This window comes from Neopsephotus bourkii, unplaced genomic scaffold, assembly GCF_033783945.1.
Source record: "Neopsephotus bourkii isolate Nb327-2 ecotype Australia unplaced genomic scaffold, CSIRO-AGI_Nbou_v1 NB_1542, whole genome shotgun sequence".
Taxonomy (NCBI): domain Eukaryota; kingdom Metazoa; phylum Chordata; class Aves; order Psittaciformes; family Psittacidae; genus Neopsephotus; species Neopsephotus bourkii.
In genome coordinates this window covers 6,278,904-6,305,213 of record NW_026902018.1, presented here as the reverse complement: position 1 = coordinate 6,305,213, position 26,310 = coordinate 6,278,904, and the positions used below count along the sequence as shown (strand labels likewise).

The 26,310-nt window shown below is 37.8% G+C and overlaps 2 protein-coding genes across 3 annotated transcripts in view; both read right to left on the bottom strand.

The window, feature by feature from the left end:
- SEPTIN5 (septin 5) overlaps positions 1–7,589 on the bottom strand; it is a 55,935-nt gene extending 48,346 nt beyond the window's left edge. The window contains exon 1 of the mRNA XM_061370832.1: positions 7,492–7,589. Within this exon, the coding sequence (XP_061226816.1) occupies positions 7,492–7,524 (33 nt within the window). The 5' untranslated portion in view covers positions 7,525–7,589. The remainder of the gene's footprint in view (positions 1–7,491) is intronic.
- The window catches only part of LOC133221708 (septin-2), a 36,463-nt gene continuing 10,171 nt past the window's right edge, over positions 19–26,310 (bottom strand). Inside the window, exons 6-13 of one of the 2 annotated variants that reach the window (XM_061370834.1) lie at positions 22,468–22,602; positions 21,893–22,010; positions 16,717–16,818; positions 15,768–15,913; positions 14,652–14,735; positions 14,057–14,114; positions 7,492–7,585; positions 19–532 (exon numbers count right to left, since the gene is read on the bottom strand). In XM_061370834.1, coding sequence (XP_061226818.1) covers positions 7,517–7,585; positions 14,057–14,114; positions 14,652–14,735; positions 15,768–15,913; positions 16,717–16,818; positions 21,893–22,010; positions 22,468–22,602 — 712 coding nt within the window. In that variant the 3' untranslated portion in view covers positions 19–532; positions 7,492–7,516. Of the gene's footprint in view, positions 536–7,491; positions 7,586–14,056; positions 14,115–14,651; positions 14,736–15,767; positions 15,914–16,716; positions 16,819–21,892; positions 22,011–22,467; positions 22,603–26,310 lie in introns of both variants that reach the window. The other variant, XM_061370833.1, reaches the window with a different exon arrangement.

The following is a 26,310-nucleotide window of genomic DNA, read 5'->3' as shown; positions in this document are numbered from 1 at the left end:
TGGTTTGTACATTTTCTCATACATCACACAAATATAAATCACCAGAGATGAAGCTTCAAAAGTAACCAAAGCACAGAGAAAGTTATGAAAAACTGGTAAGATACACAGTGACTTAAAATGGCAAGTGAGTTATGATACTGTGCAAGCACACATGCATTTACTGTGAACAGGCCACAAAGTCTTTCAGTATTAACCACAAAACTGTTCAGAATAACCTAGCAGATACGCAACTAACTCCTTAAAGCCACCATAATGACTAGTCCAAACAGCATAGTCTATCAGTTTCTGTATAAAAAGATATAGGAAGGATAGTAAAACTACATAATAAGTATGAAGACAGTATTACCAAAAGAATCAAAAAAGATACACTATAACTTGATTAACATTGAATATATAAAAGAAGCCATTTTACAACATGATCTTCAGACTTTGTTTTAACGCAGGTCTTGATCTGCGGCATCCAGCTTTTGCATTTGAACGTTACCATTCGGGCAAAGAAAACAGAGCACCCATCCACTTAGAGAACTGAATACTGCTGCAAACAGAAGTGGAAAACAAAGAGCATTAGAAAGGACAAACTCTCAGCACTGTCAGAGCGTTTGGGGCAGCCTGAGCGCCTCTGAGCAAAGCATCATAAACCAAGACCAGGACACTCCAGTTTCTGTGTCACAGGGACCTGCATTAGAACTACACTGGCTGAGGCAGATGCAGTTTGGTCCCAAATATTTACCACAAATGTCTAATAAGAGCATATAAATGAGAATTTATTTTTAGTTGCATACCTTCTTAAGCACCCACACCCCCTCCATCTGCAAGAACTGCGTAACAGCTCATCTCACCAGTAACACACGCAAGACACCAACCTCAGCCTGCTATGTGAGGTATTACTTCTGCTGGGGAAAACAAAACAGGGCTAGAAGTAAGCAGCAAACTGCTTACTTTTACTTGATGTCACTCACAAACACTCTTATGACACTGCTTAAGTGAAACAGCAAAGCAAATAGAGTTTTCCAAGCATTCATAGAGCAGTATTCATACAGTTGAAAGAAGGCTGTTACAAAGAAAGCACAATTCCAGTTTTCCCTGCTTAAGACGCTGTGCCAGGTTTGGGATTCAAGTGACACCTCAGATTCTCCAGTCACAAAAATACTCATTTCAAATAGGAAAAAATATCCTTAAATATTCATGTGGATGGAAGAAAGAAATATCCTGGAAAACACTGTTCTGTCAACTCACTTGTAAAGTACAGTGCAACACTCACTGAGATTACAGTAGCTGCCTACTGGTGGGATATGGAGCAAGAAAAGCTGGTATCAGGGTCTTTTGCTCTTTGCCATTCTCAAAGTGGGAATTCTGATCAATACACAGTTACTTAACATTTTAAAGAGGCCATCACTTCCCATACAAACCAGAACAAGCAAGCCAGCAGTAAGGCTTTAAAGCCAAAGTCCACGCATTGCTAACTAAATTCACAGTTCAAATTCAAAATTAATCTGTTGTGCTACACTGTATGAAAAAGAAACTACATTTCTGTCACTGCCTGCCTAACTCTAATCTGTTACAGAAAACACCTCAAGAGGAAACCATAACTGAGGTTTCAGACTCACAAAAAGACTGGAATTTCCAATAAACATAAAGGTTCAGTTTATAAGCACAGCTGTGCACTGATGTTACCACCATTAGCAACATGATATTCACATTTTATATGCTTGTAGAACACACTTGGGCAAAGTCATGTTTGTGTATTTTCACTGTGGATTCATTCCACTGCTGTTTCTTCCTAATCTTCTTATAAGACAATATTTTATGATACATTAGCTTGATACTGTTCTTCACAAATTTGATTTCCAGTTTTATTACACTAACCGCACAGGCCCCCATACTCCTTTCACCAACACATAGCTTTACTAAATGCCTGCAACATGAATTCATACCATTATTTAAGAAAGATAATATGTTTCTGCAGTATACCATTAAAGCAAAACTTTTGGGTAGCACTAGCACTACATAAACCTGCACCCTGATGCACATGGTCAGACAGCTCGGAATCCTACATCTGTAAAGGTTTTGAACGCCTTAGGAAGGAATGGGTTTGCCTCTCAGCTGCTTCCAGGGCAACTTGACATCTCTCCATGTACACTTCTGAATTCTCAATGAGAGAAATTTGCTTTATAAGCAGTTACATTTTCTCTCTGACCTAATTTTTTCTTCAAATAGGACCCATTTTATGTTGTAGCTTTGAGTGGCCAATCATTAACAACAATTTTGACAAATGGCATCTTTGCAAAAGGAAGAAGCGTACTGGATGACACCAATGTCCTGTTGTTAGTTTTGACTCATTCTGTCACTCACACATGTAATATTTTGTATTCCTGATACTTCAGTCATCCTTTCATGACTTTGGTACTTCAAGGTTGCTCCTTTTCCTTTCGCTAGTCTGTAGCAACACCTTATACTTCTCTATAGCAAAAGTCATCAGCCAAGACAGATAAATATCCAAGCAAGATTCTTTAAGAGACAGAAGACAGGATATTTAGGTACAGGAGGTTTACAAACTTGAGTAATACTTCAGATTTATTTATCATATTAATGCTACACATTTTTCTTCTGTACAACACTTTGAAGATCACAGTTTTAACAAAGTGCTATTTTCTGTCAAAGGCCAGAGAGATGCTGTGGAACTGCCAAGGTCACAATCCAAGTACAACATAATCTTTTATTATGCTTTACTTACAGTCCACGAACATAACTGCTTCACCAACTGAGAGCAGTATGGACTAACAGGGAGATGCAAGGTATTATTTTTACAAGAACAAACTCAAATTAAAGCATTATTGGTCTCTACATCAAGGATTAAAAGCCATAACATAACTGTCACCTGAAGCCTGCCTTGCTCTCTGCACACTATACACAAGAGCAGGTGGGCACAAGAGACAAGGTAGCTGGGTCTTGAAGGACCCTGCTAAGATCTTTCTATACAGGTTAACTTCAAGGACCTATGGAGCCACACAGGTTCAGTACTTCAGTTGTACAGTAGCAGAGGAAAATGACAATTTCTATCAGAAATCTGCTCTCAAAAGGGAACAAAAACTTGTGCCAGGCCATCAGTGAAGGGGTAGCTGAACAGCTCCACAGTTAGAAGAGCTGAAAAGAGCTGGAGAGCAATGGCACTCTTCTAATCTAGTTTCTAGCCAAAGAAACATCCACTGGCAGTGTCAGGCAGTTGTTCCAAATACTACAAATTTGCCCAAGCTTCCCATTCTCCAGGCTCTCAATTTCAGCTGCCAAAAGCTACAACACAATCTTTGCTTCCTCAAATGACATTTTTCATCAGATCAATTCAGCATTCAGCAGCATCGTTTTAGAGGGCTGGTTGCTATGACAATACTTTGTGTTGTTCTGTTAAATGATGTCAATTCATTGGTAGAAAGAACTAGCTGTTTGATGCCTTTAGCACTGCTCTTACCAAGAATCAGAACAGTGTTGGTGAGCTCAGAGGCTTTAATGTATTTGTAGAAATCATGAGCTATACTAAAGGAATTTTCAACATCCTACAGATATTTTAAGTGCAAGATGCTTGGTTTGGTTTGGTTTTTTTCTGCACACATTTCCCTAACCATAAATACATTTCCAGCTGGCTATATTTGTTTTTCATAGCCTGGCTTCTGTTACTGATTTGTCCCAGTATGATCTTGAAGCTGAGTAGAAGACAGACAATTCAGACTTGTAAAAATAACAGGACAAAAACAGACTGCAAAGAGACAGGTTTTCAGAAACAGAGAAGGAAAGGGAAGAAACACCCATCAATAAGCATTTCATTTGAAAAAATAATGCCAGGTTTTCATAATAATGGCTCATTTGAGATGGACAAGTCCAGAAAATTGTAAATATGCTGCTGGAATTACTGCAGACTAGTTTCAAAAGCATTTCATATTAGAGTATCCAAATAAAACTAAATCTGTTTTAGTTTTTGGTAACTTACTCCACCCCTCCATCTCCTTCCTCTCCAATCCTTCATTTGAACTGTCAAATGTAAGAAGCCATAAGCTCCTACACTCTTGCAGCAGTGTCTTGTATTTTAAAGGCAAAAAGTCTGAAAAAATAAGCTTGCCTTGAAGTCTTTACTATGCCTCACATGGACTTGTAAGATTAGTATATCAAAAGTAGGGTGAAGAATTGTTCCTGTTTATTCCAAGAGTATTCTGGTATCTAGCTGTGCCCTCACTGCCTGCTACAAACACCCCCACATGCCCTGTTTGTACACAGAAACTATGAAATATAGAGAGGAAATAGACAAAAATGTAGATGAACACACCTAGGTTAGGGCTGCTCTCAGTCACCACCATCTTGGAGAGTAAGTCTGTACTTACAGGCTTTTGTCAAAACCTGCAGTTGGCACACTGGTCACTGCTGTTTCCAAAATCATCTTCCTTTTCTACCCCTGTCCTAGTTTCCACCACTGCTGCCTTTCATTCCCTTTCAGATTTCTACTTGTCTGCAGTAATAAATCTGTCCATTCTCTTTGGAAGCTTTGAACATATTCCCTACATAGAATCTCTGCCTTTGTCACTTGCCTTATGCTTCTCTTACTCTAGTCTTGAAAGTAAAGGAAACTGCTTGAAGTAAATTCTCTCTTTGCTCTTTCCATAACACCTTTCAAGATGCCCCTATTCAAAAGGGATCAGGCAAACCAGACCTTCCAGTCATCCCATCTGTGTAGCACCTTATGAAAATACTGACTCCTCAGTCTTTTTGGCAAGGATTTGAGTTTAGCACTTCTTAATCATTATGCAATGCCAGACTCCTTCCAGAAAACCCCAAAGCATTCAGCAATCTTCTCCCCGCCCTAAAATATATCTGAAACCAGAAGCGGGTATTTCACATATTTGGATATTACCACATTTCATTATCTTACTGTTTACTCTCCAGCTCTTATCTATGGAGGTATTTACACCACACTTCCCTTTTCACAAAATATCTTTGCTTTAAGAAGGTGCTTTTGAATATTTATCTAAAGAGAAGTGAACATGTTAATTTTTACATGAATTATCTGTAAAGTTACATGGTTTTCTCAGCAGAAAGATAAGGAGGTGCAAAAGAGCAATTGGAGGAGAGAATGTTTTCAGTAGCAGAGCTGATTCTTTAAAGTTCTTGTAAAACTAGAACCTGAGAGATGCTGAAGGGTAAACTGTGATAGAACAAAAAGATTGATATCAAGTATATTTAAATTTGCAGGTAGTTTGCTTCTGGTAACTACTGTTTTAATTACAACTTTCCTGGTTTCTCTGGACATAATGAGTTCAATAAAACACAGCAAATAAATTTGATGGGAATGCTGGAGGTTGAAATCATCCTTCCTCCTAAACTGCAAAGCCGTTTAACATGGATGAGAGAAACTTCCCTAAGGCTAAATTCTAGGTGAGGATTCACTTCAGCGTGCTAACAGGATCATACATCAACACTGTGGTTTAGCAGGACTGCAATTGCAGTTCTGACTGTACATATTAGCCAACAAATTATGCTAGAAGTCTGTCTGTCTATCTGTCTATCTATCTATCTGTCTATCTATCTATCTATCAGTAACTGAAGGGTAACAAAAAAAGTTCAAAAGTCTTTCCTACAGGTAATCTGTCAAACAAAATTATTTCCATAGCAGCTGTGGAAATGTAGTTTAACAGATTGCAAATAAAGAGCAGGACCTCTGCATCAAATCCTTCTCAAATTTGTTCACATTCAGTATTTTAGACCAACTAATTTTCTGAAGATTCAGTTCAAACTAAATCACAACAGGATCATGAGGACATTCAGTTAAATCTGCAAAGCTCTCCTGCTTAACACATGTAGTGGTCCAAGACGTGTTCCAGATTAGCAATGTAAAGTATCCACAAAATAACATTTCACATGGACGTGGATGACATACTCAGAGCTCTGTTTACTTATGTAGCCCTGGCTGCAAATTCATGCTCCAATTCATTTTTATAAACATCATATCCAGTATTGCCAGAAGCTGTGAAATGCAGCGAATCTGGTGCCATTTCTGGCTATCTATTAGTGGGAAATACTACAACCTAATAGCCCTCAGATAGCGATTTCACAGCAAATCCAGTATCTAGGAATGGAAGAAAGAGCTCCAAGTACATCTGCACCATTTGCCACCTTGTACTTTGTAAGCAACAACTATGGACACGCCTCTTACATTTAGAGCACAGGTTTTTCTCACCAAGTAGCAGTTTAAAAAATGCCATGCGATTAGGATTTGTACATTGCCAAAGAACTGAGCTCCTTTGCAAGAATCAGTAATAATCGTTTACACTACATAAGGTTTCCTGCATCAAGCAGCCATTTTCACAATGGTCAGAGTTTGGCCATATGATAGCAACCTCACCATGGGAACTTGGGACCTCCAGTTCAGACTAAAATATTTAACAGGCTGCTTAATTACCAGCTCCTGTCTGAGGAAGCTAGAGCTTTATGTCAGACACTGCTATCACATACACTGCACGGCCAGCCACAAAGTTATCCTCAGCATTTAGATTTCCAGCTCTGGGAAAATACATCTTGGTATGGAAGTTAGAAGTCATGATGTGAAGACTCCTCTATCTGCAAGACTTGGAATTGTGACAGTAAGAAACCTGAGTCTGAATTTACTTTTTTACCCTTAACTACTTCACTCAAAGATAACAGTGCACATACCAGTAAAACCATCAACTTCTGCTTAAATAAGAATCCAATGAATAAGTTTATTCCTTAGGAGACTTTTTTTTTCTTCTTTTTTTTTTTTAATATAAACAGGAAGACCAAAGGTTCAAATAAAGGCAACAAAAAATCTCCTTATTTTAGGCTTGGAATGTTGGCAGCTGCCACAGGGTCATAAGGGATAATATAATCCATTTTATTCAAGCTTTACATTCCAGAAGACCAGCAATCACAACTGGAGTATTAAACTGAAGTATTAAGCAACAGGATTCCTCATATCCTTCTATTTTTTTTTAGTTCTTACATTTAAAAGAAGAATTATACCAGAAGAGCTGCATTCTGAAGAAAGCATGAATATTTGGTACAAGGATTTTTTTCCTTCCTCACTTTGATCCCACTAATAGATATATATAACATGAAGGGAGTCTGTATTCAGTACAGATAACCAGTCTGTCTAAAATTCTGTTGGGTTCTTTGGAAAAAATGATATAAATTCAGAGCTTACATACCCCAAAACACACTCACTTTTGTTTGGATATAGTCAATTTTCTGAACAGATTGTGCTAACAAACAAAACCAGATGATCCAAAAATAAGGCACTGAAGATAAGCTTTTATAGAACTTAAAAACAGCTGGAAGGGTAACATTTGCATAGATATTATTTTCTAGTCTATCCAGGACATCACTCATTTTTTTTTCCTAAGTAGTGTAGAACCAAGTCCAAAGTGCCAAAATTAACACTGATCATTGGGAAAATCTTCTAAAAGAGGAGTAAAAAAGTCAGAAACATAATACCTGATGCATCCAGATGTCAAGCATCTTAATCATCACCGGGCTTCATCCTCATTTGGGCTTGCATCTGTGCAATCATCTCCTGCATGCGGCGCAGCTGTAAGAGAAAAACACCCACATGTTTAAAACAATTTCATGAGGAGGCCAAAATCCAGGAAATTTCTCATTTTTTTCTATAGTAGAACACAAGTCCCATTGGAAAAGTTCAATTAATTTACACAATTGAACACCTCGGTTTTCCCATCCTTAATTCCTTAGTGCATTACATCTAACATTCACAAAAGATTTACAGATTTGTAAGGATACTTAAAATGAAAATTGAGCAATAAAATACAAATCTTTTGAAGCCAGCTATGCTTGCAGACCTGGGAATCAACATTTAACCTACAATGAAGAAAACGTGCCCTTCAGGTGTGTACAAGAGTTACAGTGTTGGAGTGAGCTTGATACAAGTGCTCTTTTGTTCCAATACAAGTGCTCAAAGCATGTCATGTATGAATACTCATCTTGCGGCTAACCAGAGAGCTCTGCAAATTTGTAACAACAGTAACAGCCAAACATGTAGACAGAATTTAAAAACTACTTCTGAAAAGAAATTGAAAGATGTTTACAAAATTTGGAAAGGCAGACTAAACACACTAAGCACCAATATTTCTACATCTAAACAATGACTTTTCCTGGAAACAACTGTTTTCTTAAGGCATTTTCTTATGACACTTGTTAATTTTCATCTCATAAAAGGACAGTTATTATATAATGCTTTTTTCCCCCCAAACATCCCCCCATTAATTCAAATAAATGTTCCCAAGTATAAGAAACACTAATACAGATATTCAAAATGCATATGCAAATACATCTAATTTGATTTACAAATTAGTATTTCCTTCCAGATGCACGTGGGGAAGCTCCACAGACACAACTGCAAGTGCCCTATCTTACAGGCTGGAAAAGAAAAAGGCTGTGATTTCCATACACATTGTATAAAACATGAGTCCATCTCAAACTGGAGATCACGCAATGATCTGAGCCTTGTATGGCAAATTTTCATTATTCTTAGCATGATTGGGTAGATTTCAATATATCCAGCTTTTCTTTCATTTATTTTTGGATGGTAGAGGGAAACTCTTCAACTCTAAAAGCACTGTGTTAAGCAATTGTACTGTATTTTCATCCAGTCAATGACACTAACTATTGCAATACTAGTTACTCCATCAGATTCAATACAAACATATCTACAATAAATGCTTGGCTACACGTATGTGGTGCTGAGCTATTTTTTATTAAACAGAAATAAACATCACAGAACAGGGAAGAAGTAATTGCAAATGCCAGTATCACTTTTTCTTGCCTGGTCTCAGACACAGATTTGTGAAAGAGTAAGAAACTGAAGAGTAACTAAGCAGTTAAAAACCACAGCATAGCCAAAGATAATAGAGCTTGCCTAAAACTAGCTGGCTTATATACTGGTACTCATTCTCTTGCTGCAGCAACACAGGGTTCAGTAGAGGCTAATTGAGGTTCCTGTAACTGCAGCATGGATGCACTCTGAGAAAAGGAGGTTAACGTCGGGAAAGCATGAGATACAGCTAAGTCTGCAATGATTATTGTAGACCCATCTACGTCTTTCTGCTAACCACTTAAAAAAAAGGCTTCTGATCAGAAAGATGGCATAATGCTGCAGGAAGGAGGAGGGGAAAAAAAAAAAAAAGCAGAAATTCTCAGAAATGAGAGTTGCTTTGATTCCACACTCCAAAAAAGGAGAAAAGTTTCAAGGATCAGCTTGTAAAAATGCAAGACACCTGGTCTTTTGAACTGCCTCTCTGCAGATTTGCCATCAGAATAAAACTAGCTTTTTGGAAGCTCGCCTGCTTGAGCTTTCTCAAGAGCACTCCAAGCTGAGCCATGAAACATTCCCAAAATAGAAACCATTCAGCAATCACAGGGGAAGATGCTGCTGCATATGTATTATGGTGATTGCTCAAATGCAGAATTCTGCTAATAGCCAACATCATATTTTAAGACTTAAATACAGCATTGAGTATTGCATTTTCTTAACCTTAATTGATAAAAAATATGCCCACACCATGAAAGAAAACAGATGGTGGATACGACTGAAACGTAAGGCAGGACAAAAGCACTAGGAGACCTAGTCCACTCTTAACACTGAGGTTGTAGGAAGATTTTCCATTTCCACATGGTGTTTTTGAGAGCTACTGATGAAGTGTTAGTCTTATCCATTAGCTAAATAATGGCAAGTTTCTAAAGCTATTTTAGCTAATTCAGTAGAAAAACTTACAAGTACAAAGCCTGCTAAAGAACCTAAGCACATTGATGTCTCCTATGGCCATTAGTAAGCAAGAAGTCACTGAAGTTTCCTTTTCATGAGGAAAGTTGGCAAAAAAATAAAATGAGAGGTTCTCAAGCACACTTATCTTTCACTGCATCCTGGGCTGCATCAGCATTTTGTTGTCGTTTTTGTTGAACATCTGATACGTTCAGACAAACAAGCCAGAATGGTTATTTTCTGCTGTAACACTGGCTTCTCAAGAGCTCTAATCAAACTCACAACTATCAGTTTCGTAACAGTATTCTTAGCAGATAACCTGTAAGTAATGATAGATACCACAAACTAAAACCTGGCTGCATAACCACAGGGCTAAAGTCAGAGGTAATAACTTAGAGAGAATGCACACAAATATCCTGGAGAGGAAATGGTTTGCACAGCAGGAATCCTGACAGCTCCAGTGTTAAATTAAAATTAAAAAAACCCAAGACTTATGCTGTATTGTCCTCAAAGTGGTCACCACATCAGTCTCTTCCATAATTCCTCTTCAAGTGGAGGACTGGACAGAAGAACCATTCTGACATGTTACAATACAGGCTAAAACCAACACATCCTCACCTTACGAGACCTACTGCATAGACAGACCTTTACTCTTAATAAAGGTGAATGTAAAAGATCACACAGAAGACCAAATTGATGTCATGTCAACATCTGTGTTCCCTTCACTGTTGGTGACTGCAAGCATCAAAGGCATAAAATGACTTTGATCTTGCTCAGCAGCAAACCCTCTCCCTTGTAAGAGCAGCATTAGTATATTCTGCAGGAACTTGCATTCATCCCCTAAAGAATGGATACCACAACATGACAGCATACAGCTGATGCACATGATGAGGAAGTTAGGAAACAATGTTTGGAAATCTGTTAAAACAAGTAATTCCTGTGACTTCCCAGATAACAGAAGTCAGAGGGTAAATTTAACCTTGGTATAAAACTCCACTTAGTTTGCTTATGTCAGGACCAAAATGTAGTTCACATAACTACTGGCTAGTGACAGCACATAACTACAGTAGCAACACGGAAAAGAAACAAACACTTAAAATGAGATTAAGGTTACAGTGTTAGAAGTGAACCATACAGCTTCTTAATGGCTTTTGGACACATAGCCCTTGCTTTTCACCTGTAGTATATTTTGCCCAGAATACCAACAAGTACTGCTCTTGTCTGAATAAGTGGCTTTTCCATGGCAACTCAACACATTCCACAGGAAAATAAATGTTAAAAACCAAACAATACCTACTTCCCACTGAGATGCTTCCCCTCCCCATACCAAGTATGATTATTTCTGCCCATGCCTTTATATAAGAAAGTTCATAACAGAAGAAGCTGCAAGAATAGGGCAAGATGGAAAACTGCAGTGGATTTTCTAGTAAATCAGGAAGTTCCCATCATAGCTGCTGTTGGTTAAAAATACTCCCAATACCAAAAAAGTCAACTAGTCTTGTTAACTTCAGACAGGAGCGATACTCCTAACAAATTTACTGTATGGGAAAAGGGGCTAACATTGAGACAAATGTTTTTCATAGAACGTATTGACATTGTAAATAGCACAAGTCACTATGGCCACAGCCATCACACTGCATGGGCAGCAAGCATTGCTCCTTCCAAGGACAACTCAAAACTGCAAAATAAAAGCCATTATCCCCCTAGAAAAGACAACCAAAGCAAACCCCACCAAATAAAGGAACATTGTTCTTCATTGCAGCTCCTCTAAGGGGTTCCCATTCACAATCGATTACCAATTTCTTCTCGTTATGCTCTCCTAGGACTAACACTAGATCACTTTATGGAGGAAGGCTGAAGCATTCTGCCTCTCTATATTGGGCAGTAACAGCCCACAAACATATATTTTCAGAATAGGAATAGGCCCAACACTACAAACTTTAAGGTTGTGCCCATTTATGCTACAACACCAAAATAATCTGACCTACAGCATACGTGCAGCCAGGAACATGGATACCTTTATTTTTATTTTCACTTCCCAGTTCAGGAAAACAGGTTATCACTTGCAAATGAGCAAGAAGCCCAACCACACTGAGCAGTAAATCCAAAATGACAGATTAGCAATTCCAAACTGTTGAACTGTGGACCACATCCTTTGGCATAATAAAAGATCATTTAGCAAAAGTGATGTCTTGATAAAGATGATCCTGGCACTAGCCCAAGCATTCATTCCTTCCAAGGTTATATAAACCTCACAAAACTGTAAATAGAACTTCAAGCACCGTTGCTGATGGGAATGCAAAACAGGAGGGGAAATGGATATTTGTTTTCTCTGAAAAGGCCATGGAATGCAAGCCCATTTCCTCTGTGCCTCTTTCCTCCCCAGACCTTTCCCAGTCTGAACCTTAGGGATGATATGGAGATGAAGGGACTTCATAGTGGTTTATCTACAGAAGATTCAGCAAAGCCTCTTGATCTCTTTGGGACAGCAGAATGAAAAATTAAAAAATCTATTTGGGTTTTTTTTCAAGTTCTAACCTAATCCTCTGCAACTTCAGCAGCAGTTATTCAGAGGTGATTCACCCCAGAGGAAACTTCCAGAGACTGCCCCCTCCAAGAAATTCAAGATGCCCTTTAAGCCATGTTGTATAAAAAATACATTACATACATATATACTAAATACTGTATATACACTTTCCCAGAGTGGCCAGAATATAATAATGTGCCTGACAAGGGAACATCTCCCCCAGTTTCCAGCGGAAATGGTTATAGGAGATTTATAAAGATGCAAGACTGAAGACAAACTGTCCTACAAGGATATCCCAGTTTCTACTTAACTACTTGACATATGAAATTTGCATAGTTCAAATAACACGAGAAACAGCTATGACTTAAATTCTCAAAGTCTACTGCCTGAATCTTGGAATCATTAAGAAAGTAAAGGAAAAAAAACCAAAAACCAAACATGAAACATTCTTTAAAAATGCTCTTGACATTTCCAAAGCATCTGGTATTGCTGGTGCCAGCTGATGGTGTGCTGTAGATTTGCACTCACATCAGTAACTGGGAGGCAGTTTGTGTACAGAACGCTTGCAAAGTTCCACTCTCTTAAGTGCATGACCAACAAGTGTGCTCATGTTCCTGAAATAAAGTTATACAGTGATAAAGATGCAGTCTATTTAACCACCAGCAATTCCTATTAGTAACTACTAGTTATGGTGATAATCTGCTGCTGCTGCATTTTGTTTTAGGAAAATTTTTTGCTATTTAAGTCAACATGCCAGGGTTAGCCAGTAGCCAACCAGGGTTGGCTATTTTTAAATATGGATGTTATAAAGGAAAAAGGAAAAGCACAGACTGAAGTAACTATATTTCAAAAATTTCCATGTATGGGAGTCAATCTTCCAACTCAGAAACACACAAAAATGCTTGTAGTTTATTTCTTACTCCAAATCACTGCATATATGCATTGATCTTTTAAGTCATGCCTTCTTGCGTTTATGGACTTGGATCCAAGCTGAACTGGATAAAAGCATGAACAGAAAAAACACTCTTCCAACTGGCAGCAAGTCTTAAGTTTTCACAATGCAAGCAGTCATAAGCATTGGCAGTGTACTACTTGAATTTAAATACTAGGCTAAAAATTCTGAGTCTTTAGAACTTTAGCATTAAAATGTTACATTAAAAGGCCCAGTAATAGCTTGAAACCAGCACAAGAAATAAAAGATTGAAAACACGAAATCCATAAGTTCACTGGTACAACAGAAATACTACAAATTTTGCTGCAAGTCAAAATTAAGGTTAAAAATCCCATGATATAATTAATGTGTGTGGTTTTTTCACACTCAACAACCTTTTCCTACTCCATAGCCACAAGATATAAGAAATTTACTGGTAACATGCTGATAGTAAGCCATGCACATCTGAAATGACATTAGAATATCAGCCTACCCTAACACACTGTTCAAAGCAGCATATGTAGATGACAAACAAATTGATTTCAATACTTAAAAAATAGCAACTATCCTTCTGGAAAATTAGCATACAAACTGGAAGTGATAAATACCCTGCCCACAACCAAGAGACCACATGCTACCTACCATCCACAGTATGCAAGTGACTATAAACAAAACACTTTTTATGGGCAACTTGTACGTTCAGATTAGGTCTGTCATCCTTCACAGCTCCAATCTTGCGCTCTGTAGGCAGTAGCTGACGTAAATACTGAAGTTGGAACATAGCATGCTACGTGAAAGAACAACAGTTCTAGAAGCTCCCTCTTACCTCAGCCTCTTTCTGCTGGAGGATTCTATCCTTGTCTACCACTTCTTCCTCAACAGGCCTGTTGAACAAAAGAGCGCATCGATGGTATAAAATACAAAAGTAAATATCTTAAAGAACAGATTCAAGCCTCATATTTCAGCTAATGTAACAACAATGAAAAGGCCTACATGATTCCACACAGAGGAAATTCAGACATATGATTCTTAAACGTGTGTATCCTTTTAGTAATAAGGTATCTTTATCTCATACTCTTGTTATTCATTCTCCATTACTAAAAATTGGACTTCTTCACTGCTACAGTTTTTTTTTGCTGCTTACGCTAATCAAGAGATTTCCTTCACTATCCATGGTACAAAAGTAAATCATTAAAAGAGCTGTGTAGGCTATTTCCTTCCTCCTTTATGATCAGAATGGTTGGCCAAGTACTTGTATTCTTGGGTACAAGAATAAGTCACTATCAAAAAAGATGCGGCACAGATAGATGAGAAATAACTATTTACAGGTGGGATTAGTTAAGAGGAAGAGCAAGGCCAATGTCACAGTGTCAAAATAAGAGATTGCAACCAGCAGAGCCCAGAGGCACACACATACTTACTTTCCAGTTCGTTTTAGTCTCTCCGAACGGAAGTTTTCATAGTGCAGGTCTTGGGTTACCTCCTGCAGGTCCTGCATGTGCGTTCTGGAAGATGCAAAGGGCCATTGAACACTTTGGCCTTCTTGCCAAAAGGAAGAAAAACACCCTTTTATCTTCTATTTTTGTTTTATATAATGGATGTATCTACTGGGAAAAGAATCCTTACAGACCATGCCTGCCATAAAGCTAGCCAGGGTTCTGCTTTCATGTTATTGGTCTTTAAATTATACTTCAGTGCCTCCCACCAGTATTCTTCAAAGACTGAAAGGATGTTGTCCTCCTCTTGCTCACCGGTTACTTTGTAGGAATTATTTATACCAGTCTTTGCAGCATTAAAAGACTTGGGGAAAAATATTCAGAAAGATTCTTTAATTCCTAAAGTATTTCTTGACTTTTAAGTATTCTTAAGTATAACTTGTCACTGAGAACTAGGTGGAGCTCCTCGACTCATGTAACATTTGACATTGCCTAACAATTTCCAATTGCCAAATGAGGAAAAAAAATGCTTGCTGCCAATGACCAGCAGAGGGCAATCCCTGCCCAAGAGAGACTGAAATCAAATCCGCAACAGAATTCAATTTCCAACAATAGCGAGACATTGTTAAAACAAAGAAAAAAAAAATCAGTTATAACCATCTACACAGGCAGAATATATGTATCAGCTAAAATCATAAAGGGGCAGAGTATCATATTCAATAGATTTCCTATATTGCCAAGAAAAATGAGCTTTGCCTTTAGAATACTCTTCACAGTTCAATCAATCGCTTTGAGAGGTATTTTAAAAGCCTCTCTCCCCCACTCAGTGCACTGTAAAAAAAATCAGTTTATACATAAACCCATCAAATCAGTTCCCATAAGGCATAAAAACTGTCATGCATCTCTGGCAGTGTAAAACACAGAAAGTTATTTTCCCAAGTCAGAGAATTACAGCAGCAAAACAAGCTGCAGGGGGCTCAGAAGCCGCTTACAGAGCCACCAGAGCTCGTTCAGATTTAAGGAGTTGATGGTTTTATACATCTCCAGTCATTGTGACAGTTACATCACCACAGGAGATGGGATAATTTTGCCATTACTCACACAAGCATTGTGCGCAGTTTAAGGAAATCATTGTGCTCTGGATTTTCAACTTCAACAACTCCCCAGGGATACAGACGGCCTCTGATTTTCTTCCCTTTCACCTCAATAAGTTGATTGGATCCAATAACAGCAAAGGGAATGCTCGCCTAGTTGAGACAGAGCAAAACATGTTATTGTTTTCATTTTTAACTGGTTACTTTGTTTGTGATTTGTTTTCTTTTAAGGAAAGCACAAAAAGTTTTAACAGACAGGGGAAGGGGGAAAAAATGCTGACAAAGGCACTCTACTAAAATCCTTCCACATCTGACAAATCCTATTCTAGGCAATGCAACCTCTCATTCTTAACACCTGTAGTTCTGTTAGGATCAGTTTGTCTTAGCAGAGGCACAAAAGGAAATGACACTTTGCTTTAGGAACACTTGACTCTTGTTGAAGTACAGTTTGGGCATAATGTGTCATCTGACATAACATCATGCATGGAAAAGAGCCAACAAAAACATACTTCAGATACAGATTAAAGTAGCTGGAGAGAGAATTTCAGATACATTCTTCAAGCACCTTTGCCAGTATCACAGCACAAAGAGGAAATTACTTCAGTAAAACCTTTATTATCTGCTCTAACACGAGGAAAGTTGTTAATCAGTATAGTAACCATAACACACGGACATTTGCTTGCTTGGTAAAAGGTTTGAGACAGAAAACAGACAGCAAACCACAGTTCTTGGTGAAGAATCGCTTACATTTAAAAGAGAAAAGAAAAAAAAAATCACAATATGCTACATTTGGAACTGTGAAGAAGCAGAGACTGGAATCAAAAGGATTATAATTCAGTCAACATCCAAAGAAAATTTAAATTTTCAACACAGTTTCAAGGAATAATGTATCTTTAAGCATACTGTAGGCTTGAAGAACTACTACAGCAAAACAATAAGTTAAGAGCAAAACTTGCCTTTAGAACTCTGGTTTGTTCTTTAAACTCCTCATCTTCATCAGAATCTGCATCAGGGAGCTGATAAATCCTAATGCCATGCTCAGAAATCTCATCCAGAACCTGAAGTTTACAAAGAAGGAAGAATAATAAATTCTTATTTCATCACAGAGGTGTTTTAAGTTTAAAATACATATATTCTATTTACTAGTTTGTCACAGCTAGAAAAGTCAGGATGCTTTTCTGCTTTAAGTAGCATGCCTAGAAATAATCATGAGCAGCAATACAGTTTTAGAAAACATAGCAAGTAAATCATAAAAAACTCCCCAAAATGGACTTACATGGAGCATAATACAGAAGCAGACAAAACCAATGTTAAGTTAATATGAAAAAATAAGTAAAAACAATGAATTTAGAGGTGTCAATTAGTTATGGCATCAAAACCATACAGCCCATGTCAAAGTATATTTTAGTGTATTTGTTAGGCACAGTGCCTCTTGAATCAAAAACCACAAAAGCTTGAACCAGAGAAAGTTATTCAAAATCCACTAAGAGAAAAACCATCCAAACACAGTGTTCTTTATTGCCACTGATGTCTGAGATTAACATAAAAAAATGTACTATGCTGTATTCCTGTATACATTCTTTTCCTAATGAAATCACTGCAGGGGTAAGCAGCTAGCATAATTCCAAGCCTTTGGCAATTTCAAAAGGTGGTACGAGTCAATTCTTTCCTCAAAACTGAAGAGAATGCTTCTGCTGCCATACTATTCAAAATATTTAAGTCAGAAATCCCATCAAATGCACTGACAAGATTTTCTTTCTCTGCAGAAAGTGTGGTGGTATGAGGAGAGCATGAAGAATGCTGAGATTCCACAATAACTCTCTTCAAAGGGATCTTGACTATCTCAGCAGAAGGTTAACGCTGCAGACTTCCTAGATGAGTATTCCCTAACGAGTTGTAACTGTAATCCCACAGCCAGCACCTGAACCAAGCAGCAGCACTACTGCAGCAATGAACTCCTACAGTAGATAAAGTCTGAGCAAAATCAGGATGGAGGTTGAGGTCATCAAAAACATGCAGGAAAGCCTATGTAAGAACTTGTGCTGTCATTGCTACATATATTACTGGACACTAACTGGATAACAGAAGTCTTAATGAGCCTTGTCCAGAGCATTGCAGGGTTCCTTGATCCTTTGTTGTGATGGCAACTGATAGCTACAGTATAAATAAAACTTATCCAATCAGAGCTTGGTTATCAAACAGCTGTTTACAATAAAACAATCCTTCAGGCCACTGGAAGAGGAATGACCATGTATGAACCACAGCTATTCCCATGACAATATTTTCCTGCCAGGTATATAAACATCCCACGCACTCACACACGCGCACACACAGAATAAAGTATTATGAGCCCCCACCTACACAGAGAGCAATACTTTTAGAAGAAAAAAGAAATTTGGGGATAAGTGTTGCCAAGAAACAATCAACAGTTACATTCACCCAATTACATCTAAATCAGTGCAGGTTGTTCTGTTTAGCAAAATGGAAGACAGCTGAATTATCACCAAATGATAACAGAAGATGCACAGCTGGGATAGGTGGAGCAGGGCTGCAGTGCGATGCCTTTAAGCAGCTGCAGAAAGCAAGAAAGCACATTTAACCTGGCTGAGATCTTAAAGATAAAATGCAAGTGAAACAATAACGGGAAAGCCAACAGCAAGGGGTGCTGGAATAATATATTACAGCTGTTAAACCTAGTGCTTTCCTGAAAGGAAAAAGAATTGCAATAAAAACAAACTGTATTTTATGCTTCTAACAATGTAGCAGCATTTTGCTTCTTCAAATCTGAATTTTATTGGCCTCAGAGGGTTCTGTGTTCCTAAAGATTAGCCTTCCCATGGGAAATGAAAAAAAGAGTCAAAATATTAGTTCCCCTCTCATGAAGTCATTCTTTTGAGCAGGTTTCCTTAGCAGCCGTGCATGGCACAGCCTGTGAAACTGCCTTGCATTTCTTCCCACTCAAGAGTTTTAAAAAAATAACTTTGAATTCCAGAAAGACCAAACAGGAATTACTCCAAGCTGCGTTTCCTTTGCAAGCACCACAAACTGATCTTGCTGCAAGCAGCAAAACAAAAACATTTTACTTTAGATTGATGGCCAAATGGCTGAAACATCTGAAAAAAATAAGACTTCAAGCTGCGTCAGCAGAGCAGGATTTTGATTCTTACTCTTGATTAGAGCTTCTGTCAGCCAAGATGCTTTGAGTTAGAACAATATACAGGAGCTAGACTTTCAAAGCTTTGGAACCACATTATACATTTGACTTAATATAAACTCAGTTTGCAGAGTGACCTCTGCCAGAAGCACAAAAATAATGAAGATGTGTTTACCTGTTCCCTAACCACTCCCTCAGAAGTGCCATCCGTCTCACTGTACTTAGCCAGTGCACAGATGTGGTGCCCACCTATGTAAGTCCAGACTGTTCTGAAGACTAGTTAGTTAAAAGTAACTTTGCTCGAACTAGGAAGAACTAGACATGGATTAGCACTGAGTATGGTCAAGAGAAGTTGCCTTTAAATTAACCTGTTCATCACAGGATATGTAAATTAGGATTCATCTCAATCTTCCGTAATAAAACCTACATCATAAACCCTCAATCTAACATCACTTTCAGAATTGTGCTAAAACCAAGCAATTCCAAATCCACACTGGGAAACACATTCACTTGAGCTACTGCCCTGTTTCAGTTAAAATTCAGCAACACCACATAGAAGTAAATGTCAAAAGCAGGTGCACTATGGTATGCTTGACCCTAAGACCCCAACATCAAACAGCAGATAAAAGCACAAAACAAATACAGCAAGTATTGAAACCTGGTAATAATATGTTGTTCTTCATTTCACCTAGGAATTGATTTTGTGAAAGATGGCTGTAGCTAGAAGCTATTTCTATCAGTTTATGTATTTGAAATGACACAGCAGAACATTCAGATTCCCAGAGAATTACATTGTAAAATAATGAACATTATGCTTAAATGCCTGCTTCAAATCTGTCAACATCATTCTGCTATCAAATGCTGAAAAAAAAATAAGTACCTATGAAAACTGAGCCTGATGTACACTGCTGAAAGATCAAATACAGTTTCTTTATAAAAAGTAGCAGCTCCACAAACAGTATTACCATTAGATAAAAATCTTTCACCAAGTCAATTACAGCCACTGAAAAAGAGAAGCAATAAAACCAGCAGAAACAGCCACATCTCTGGTTTGTTGTTTCCCTGAGCTCTTTCAATTTGCTCACAGTACCTGTCATCTCCTCAGTATTTGTGGAACAACAAAATAAAAGCTAAAAAGCCTGAACAGAATTATTCCCTGGAAGATCTAGAGGTCTTTTTTAAACCAATGAATGACCTTTTTTCCTTCCTCTTTTCACCTTTTTTTTCATCAAAAAGCTGGTCACTTTTGTATAAACAGCTCTTGCCGCCTTCAGTGAATGTCTACACTGCAGACAAGGTTCATCCAGTCACAACTGCCCTTACTTTAAACTTCCTCAGCTACAGAGGATTTATTCCATTTCTCAGGACAAGTTTTCTTTACATCACTGTGCTTTATATAAACACAACAGCAATGCCAGCAGTACCTCACCTTGCCAAATTGCAATTGTTTACATGCCTGCACAAACAACAGTCACACCTTTGTGACACTGATCCACCAAAAAAAAACACCAAACAAATCCTCTGAGTTTAGGTTGAGATCAGCTAAGTGCTGGTCTGTAAGTATGATTTTAACTATACTATTTTCCCAGTTAAATAAAGCTGTACTCCCTGAAACAAAACAAAAACACACCCTCACACAAAAGCCCTTGGAATAAAGATTCAATACCCATTCTAAAGAACTACTGAAAGCCAGAGGGTCATAATCAAAATGTCTGTCATGCCCTCAGTGACAAATCAAAAAGTGGTAGTATAAAATGATATGAAGATATAACATAAAAGCTATCATCTTACCATGAAAAAAAAAGTTTGCAGAGTCTGGCACAAAGTATAGGCTGCATTTTAGAAGTACTAATTATCTCTATACTACTTGAGACATAAGTTATTAAACTTGTAAAAATTCACAGGCTTTGTAGGGTTCAACTCTGTTAGACTTTACAACTAAATGTACTGGAGGCAACAGAACCTTACTTGTGGTCTCAAATTTTACTAAGCTACCTCTCAGCATAATAGAGTCTCACCATTCCTTTATTTAACAAGGTGCATGAAGTCAGTCTGAATCAAAGAGGATAAACAAGGGAAGATTAAATATTTACATTCCTTAGATAAATTATTCTATAATGAGATTAAACAGGAATTAGATTTAAGGTAAAAAACTTGTATAGCCACAGATTTGTAATTTATTTCTGGAGAATTCACTACAATGTCTTATTTGGCAGAGGCTGGGCTGCCTTGGAAAAGTTTGAGAAAAAAAGCCCTTCAAGACAGCAAGTAAACCTTCCAATGCAAAAAGATTTAGTACCACTGTCTGGAAAGACTTTCTTCAGTGCAATCCAGAGTACGTCCTTGTATTTCACATGAACAGACAACTTAGTAGGAAAAACGGATACAAGACATAAATTTTTCCAGAACAACAGAGCTACAGAAAGCATCCTGCTAATATATTAGCCCAACTATCGTGCCTTTACATTAGGGTTATAGTTTGTATCATGGGTGCACTTATGAAGCAAGTTTCCAATCACCTCGACTTAACCATATCTTGCTACAAACCACACAGCACAGATAGAGCACACAAACCAAGTTTCTTTTGGATGAAACTAAAGATACTATCTCAGAACCTATCTAATGCACTTCCATGAATAATGGGCATTCAGTGGACTGGACTAAACAAGAGCTAGTCTGAAACATCTCCATTACATGCACTTCAGGATGACCTGAACCCTCATTAAACAGTTTTGCTCAAAAACTGCTCTATTAGGGCACGCTGCTTGCTAAGACAGATGAAGCCAAGAATGGTCACGTTCTCAGCAAGTGTCACTGGTAAAGCACATCACTCTGCAGTGAAGATTTCCCACCTCACACTTCCTGAAGATTAGGTGTTTGGCCAATACCACTCACCCCTCTTCAGTTTGAATTTACTTTATATTTGGCTTTAACATTTTATGGGTTGCACTGCTCCCATGACCAAGTGTTAGACCTACTCTTCTCTTCAGCCTTTCTCTCTCCTTCAGAGTCAGCGTGTCAGCCTTGGCAATCACAGGGACAATGTTGACTTTTCCATGAAGAGCCTTCATGAATTCTACATCTAGTGGTTTCAGCCTGGATAAAAAAAGAGGGGTGGGGGGTTTGTGGGGTTTTGTTTGGGTTTATTTATTTTAATTTTTAACAAATAAAATGTATTAAAAATTATTTCAAGTATCGACAGAAATAGTTTTTCCAGAATAAATTCAGTAAGAGCACTTGCTTATCAGCTTGATTTTGTAAAGGTTGAATTGAAATTAAAATTATCACTGTAAGATAAATAGGATATTACAAGCTCTCTGTTTCTGAGTGATAAACAATGTAATACTGAGTGCTTCAAAACAATACTGAATGCCAAAAAGGGGACAAAGCAGAGGAGAGCATTAATCCCCAGAAACCATTTTAATTGCATTGGCTAACCGATAGTGTGGGAAGTTTCTCAACATTAAAGTCAAGTTTCCAGTTCAAGTAATGAACGACCTTATGAACAAGATATAATGCCCTAAAACACAAGAGCTCAGGATCTTTTACTTACCCATGCCCAAAGGGAGATATGAAGTAAAAACAGCAATGGACTCTGTTGTCTATAATGTGGCGCCTGTTTAGACCGCTCTCATCATGAAGGTATCTTTCAAACTGGTTGTCAATGTACTGGATAATTGTTTTGAAGCTGTGATATGGAGGGAGGGGGAAGAGAAAGAGAAGCATCATAGATCAGCTTTGAAATAATAAAGAAAAATTATGAAAAGTTAAGAACAGGAGAGAATCATACTTTTATTAAGAACAGTTGTTACAAAAATTAAACTTCTAGCACTATATCTGTACTGAAAGTATTTTGATAATGCAAAAAGATACTCTGACAGCAACCACTGAGTGTTTATTCATGCCTAGAGCTACTTTAAAGTGTTACTAAGTCCACTGGATAAAAAGTTCAAGGGCAAGCTCAGAAAAAAAGCAGTCAGAGATGAGACAACACAGGCAGGAACAGAAGATTGATATTTTTTTCTGGTTTTGGGGGGCAGGGGATGAGGAATTGTTTTTAAACCAACTGACAAATGACATATCCAGGATATCCTCTTGATTTACAGCCCTGACCTAGAGCTAAATTTCTATAGTTACCTATGAAAATTCTGGTATTCTAGTCTGCTTGAATTACACACAAATACATTTGTAAGTCATGCATGCAACAATGACATGATTTATTAAGCTATTTTTGTTACCTTATAGACTCCTACTCTGTTGGCAAAGAAAAATAACTCCTGCTTAGTTCAAGGCAATTTGAAATATGCCCTACAAAGATGTAAAGGAACACAAAATTTGAACACGTAGATGAATCAGACACAAAGAGCTGTGTCTAGAAAGAGAAAACGCAATGCATTACTAAGAAGATTGCTATAAGATATTCCAGAGCATGAAGACATCTGCAAACAACATTAATATAGAAGGACACTTCATATTAAGTGCTGCTGGAAAAGGGAAATGAACACACTGATGAAGATAAGATTAGGCAGATGATTGTGTGTCATGGACATATCTTAAACTACTTGAGGAAAAACTGAGCCAAAAACCTAGCTTGAAAAATAGTATTTCTGTTGTTGAGAAAGTGCAAATCTGACCGGAGAAATTTCAGGAGGAAACATACAAGAGAACACAACACAAATACTAGAATTAGTAATCTGGAAAATGAACACAGAGAATGATGGCAAATACTGCGACAGCAAAGTTCAGCCCTGGGCTGCATGGCTATAATGAGGATAATGAAAGGAAGCAACACAAATGATGGAAGAGATCTTGGAGGGAATTTGATTTTCCAAAGTTGAGCAAGCTTTTGAGTCTAGGAGGAATAAATACATACGTACACAAATGTATTTGCAAGATTTCTAGGTCATACCACGTAAGACAATGCAGCAAAGCATGTATTAATACTGAGTTTTGACCTTAGTGCTGCTCAAGTCTTTAAGAACCAGCATCTAAACAGATAAATATGTTGAAAAAGGACAACAGGGTTTATGCTCCTGTTGACCTTTGCTATTCTCCTCTTAGCTGGTGAAAGGTAACAAGACTGAAGACGTACAGATATTAGGACAGAAACCAAGAACGAACAATGGGAAAGCAACTATCACACATTTCTCTGGCAATGTAATCAGTTTACGTGCAGTTTTCTAGCTCTAACTGCTATAATTTTCCCTATTAATATGGCCTTAGTGTCCTGTACCTCCTGACTTCCGGGAAACACCTGGCTTATACCACTGTGCTACCATTACTTAGGAGATAGCACATCCTGTATTGTAACAGCAAACAACACAACCTTTGCATTTAAGCCCACTGGGAGAAAATGAGCATTACCAAGCTGCCAAAACCCACAAAATCAAATTAACATAAGCCACTAAAAAAAAAAAGAAAGCTTGCAGCAGGCAGAAAGGAGTTAAAGAATGACCTGTGGCACTGCGACCAAGATGAAATGATGCCTATGATCTGCAATACCTAACAAGTCAATATGTAGACTGGTTTTGCCACCCATCCTTTTGAGACCAGATTTGATTCAAATCTGTGCATAAAGCAAACTTTTGTTTCCCTTCCTCTCCTTAGATCCTTTCTTATCTGACTTACGAAAGATACTACTTTAAGCACACACTTCTCTCACGACCCACTTGTCCACATGCAAGGAACAGCCATCCTATGCTTCAAACCTCCTACCATAAAGAATTTTGCTATTCTCCAAGCACATGCATAAACAGATACAAAGATCATTAGCAGGTATGGTTTGATTCTAGATTACAGAACTCAAGCTAGCATGAAAGCTTCACACAGAATCTAAAATATGATCACTATATTTAACTGCAGTTAACATTCACCTTTCCTTATGGGCTGTTTTAAGTTCAATAGCATTCAGAAAGCAAAAAATAATCTACTTTAGAGAATTCACTGTACTAAATCTAGAACTCTTTTCCCATTCCAACACTGTTATTCTTCTAATCCAGGAGGCCTATTGGACAAACTCCTGACAACATATAATCCTTGCTAGCACTACTTCTGTGTACATAAGTACATAAAAAATTGACCCCAGCTCCCATCCTTGAAAGTCAAACTCTAAAATTAAGCTCTTTTATCAGTGCAAAGCCAGAAACCAAAAGCCATAAGAAAACCTACTCAGAAGAAAGATACTTGAAACGCTCTCAGCAATTGCTGCCTCCTAACAGACATTGTACCAGTTTAATTTACCCCTGTTCAAAAATAACTTTAGTAGAATTCATCACCCTGAAGAACAATTGGTCTGCACAAATAACAGCTGCCCCAAATAAGTGCTTTATAAAACTTGGATTGAGATCAGCACCATCTACTGGTTAACCTCAACTGCAGTGAACACAAACATGAATTCAAAAACACAAATTTGCTGCTTCCTCTGAACCAACAAGGAAGGAAGGTAGCTGTACTGGGTCAGTCTTGACTACAGTTTGAAACAAAGAGTCCATCCATCCATCCAAGTCCCTATGATATCCTGTAAAGACTTTGTCAAAATTACATTCATCAAGGGCACAGACAAGGTCTTTTCATGCGAAACAGGACTAGAAAGACATAACTAAAACAAACTGTATCTTTTTATTCTTTAGTATATAGGTACTATTTGTTCCCATAATATATTTTTATGTTTAAGATTTGTCACAGAAACTACATATAAACCAGTAAATGGTTCTACTGGGTCTGAATCATCATGGAATAACTCTGTTTAGTAAGCCTTCAGAAAAGATAGGGGAAAAATCTGAACACGTAGGTTTCTATGAAACATCTTAACAGAATAAACAAAGGGCATTAGAACACAATCAACAGGAAGAGCTCTATGTAACACAATACACAGGCTGCAGAGCTCTTAGCTCCAGCGGAAGGAAGCTCTAGTCAACAGTGCACAAAATAAGCAAGGCCATGCTGCAGCCCAGAGAGATGCCTTCATATTACTCTGAGAGAGCCTTTTTTTTTTTTTTCAACTTAATGAAGTAGGAAAAGTGGGAGGAAAATAAAAATCCCACTCCAACTTCACTTCCAAACTTTCATTTAGTATATTATATAACTTCATTGCCTTCACTTCTGCTGTTTCTACAGTACACCACTGAAAGAAAAGAAAATCCATGTCTGATAAGAGCGTTTTTCAGAATGCTCCAGATAACACAGCATTCTGTCCAGAAAAGATCACAAAACTTTCTATTGGCATTATAGACGTTTATTTTATCAGCTATTTGCCTCCTTCCTGCTCCTTACCTTACAGAACTCAAATCAAACAGTGTTAGCTTTATGCTCCCTTTCTCTGCGCAGTGACACTTTGTTTTCCTTAGGGCTACCCCACACACACCACAAAGAATTGCCAACAAAACTAAAGGATAAG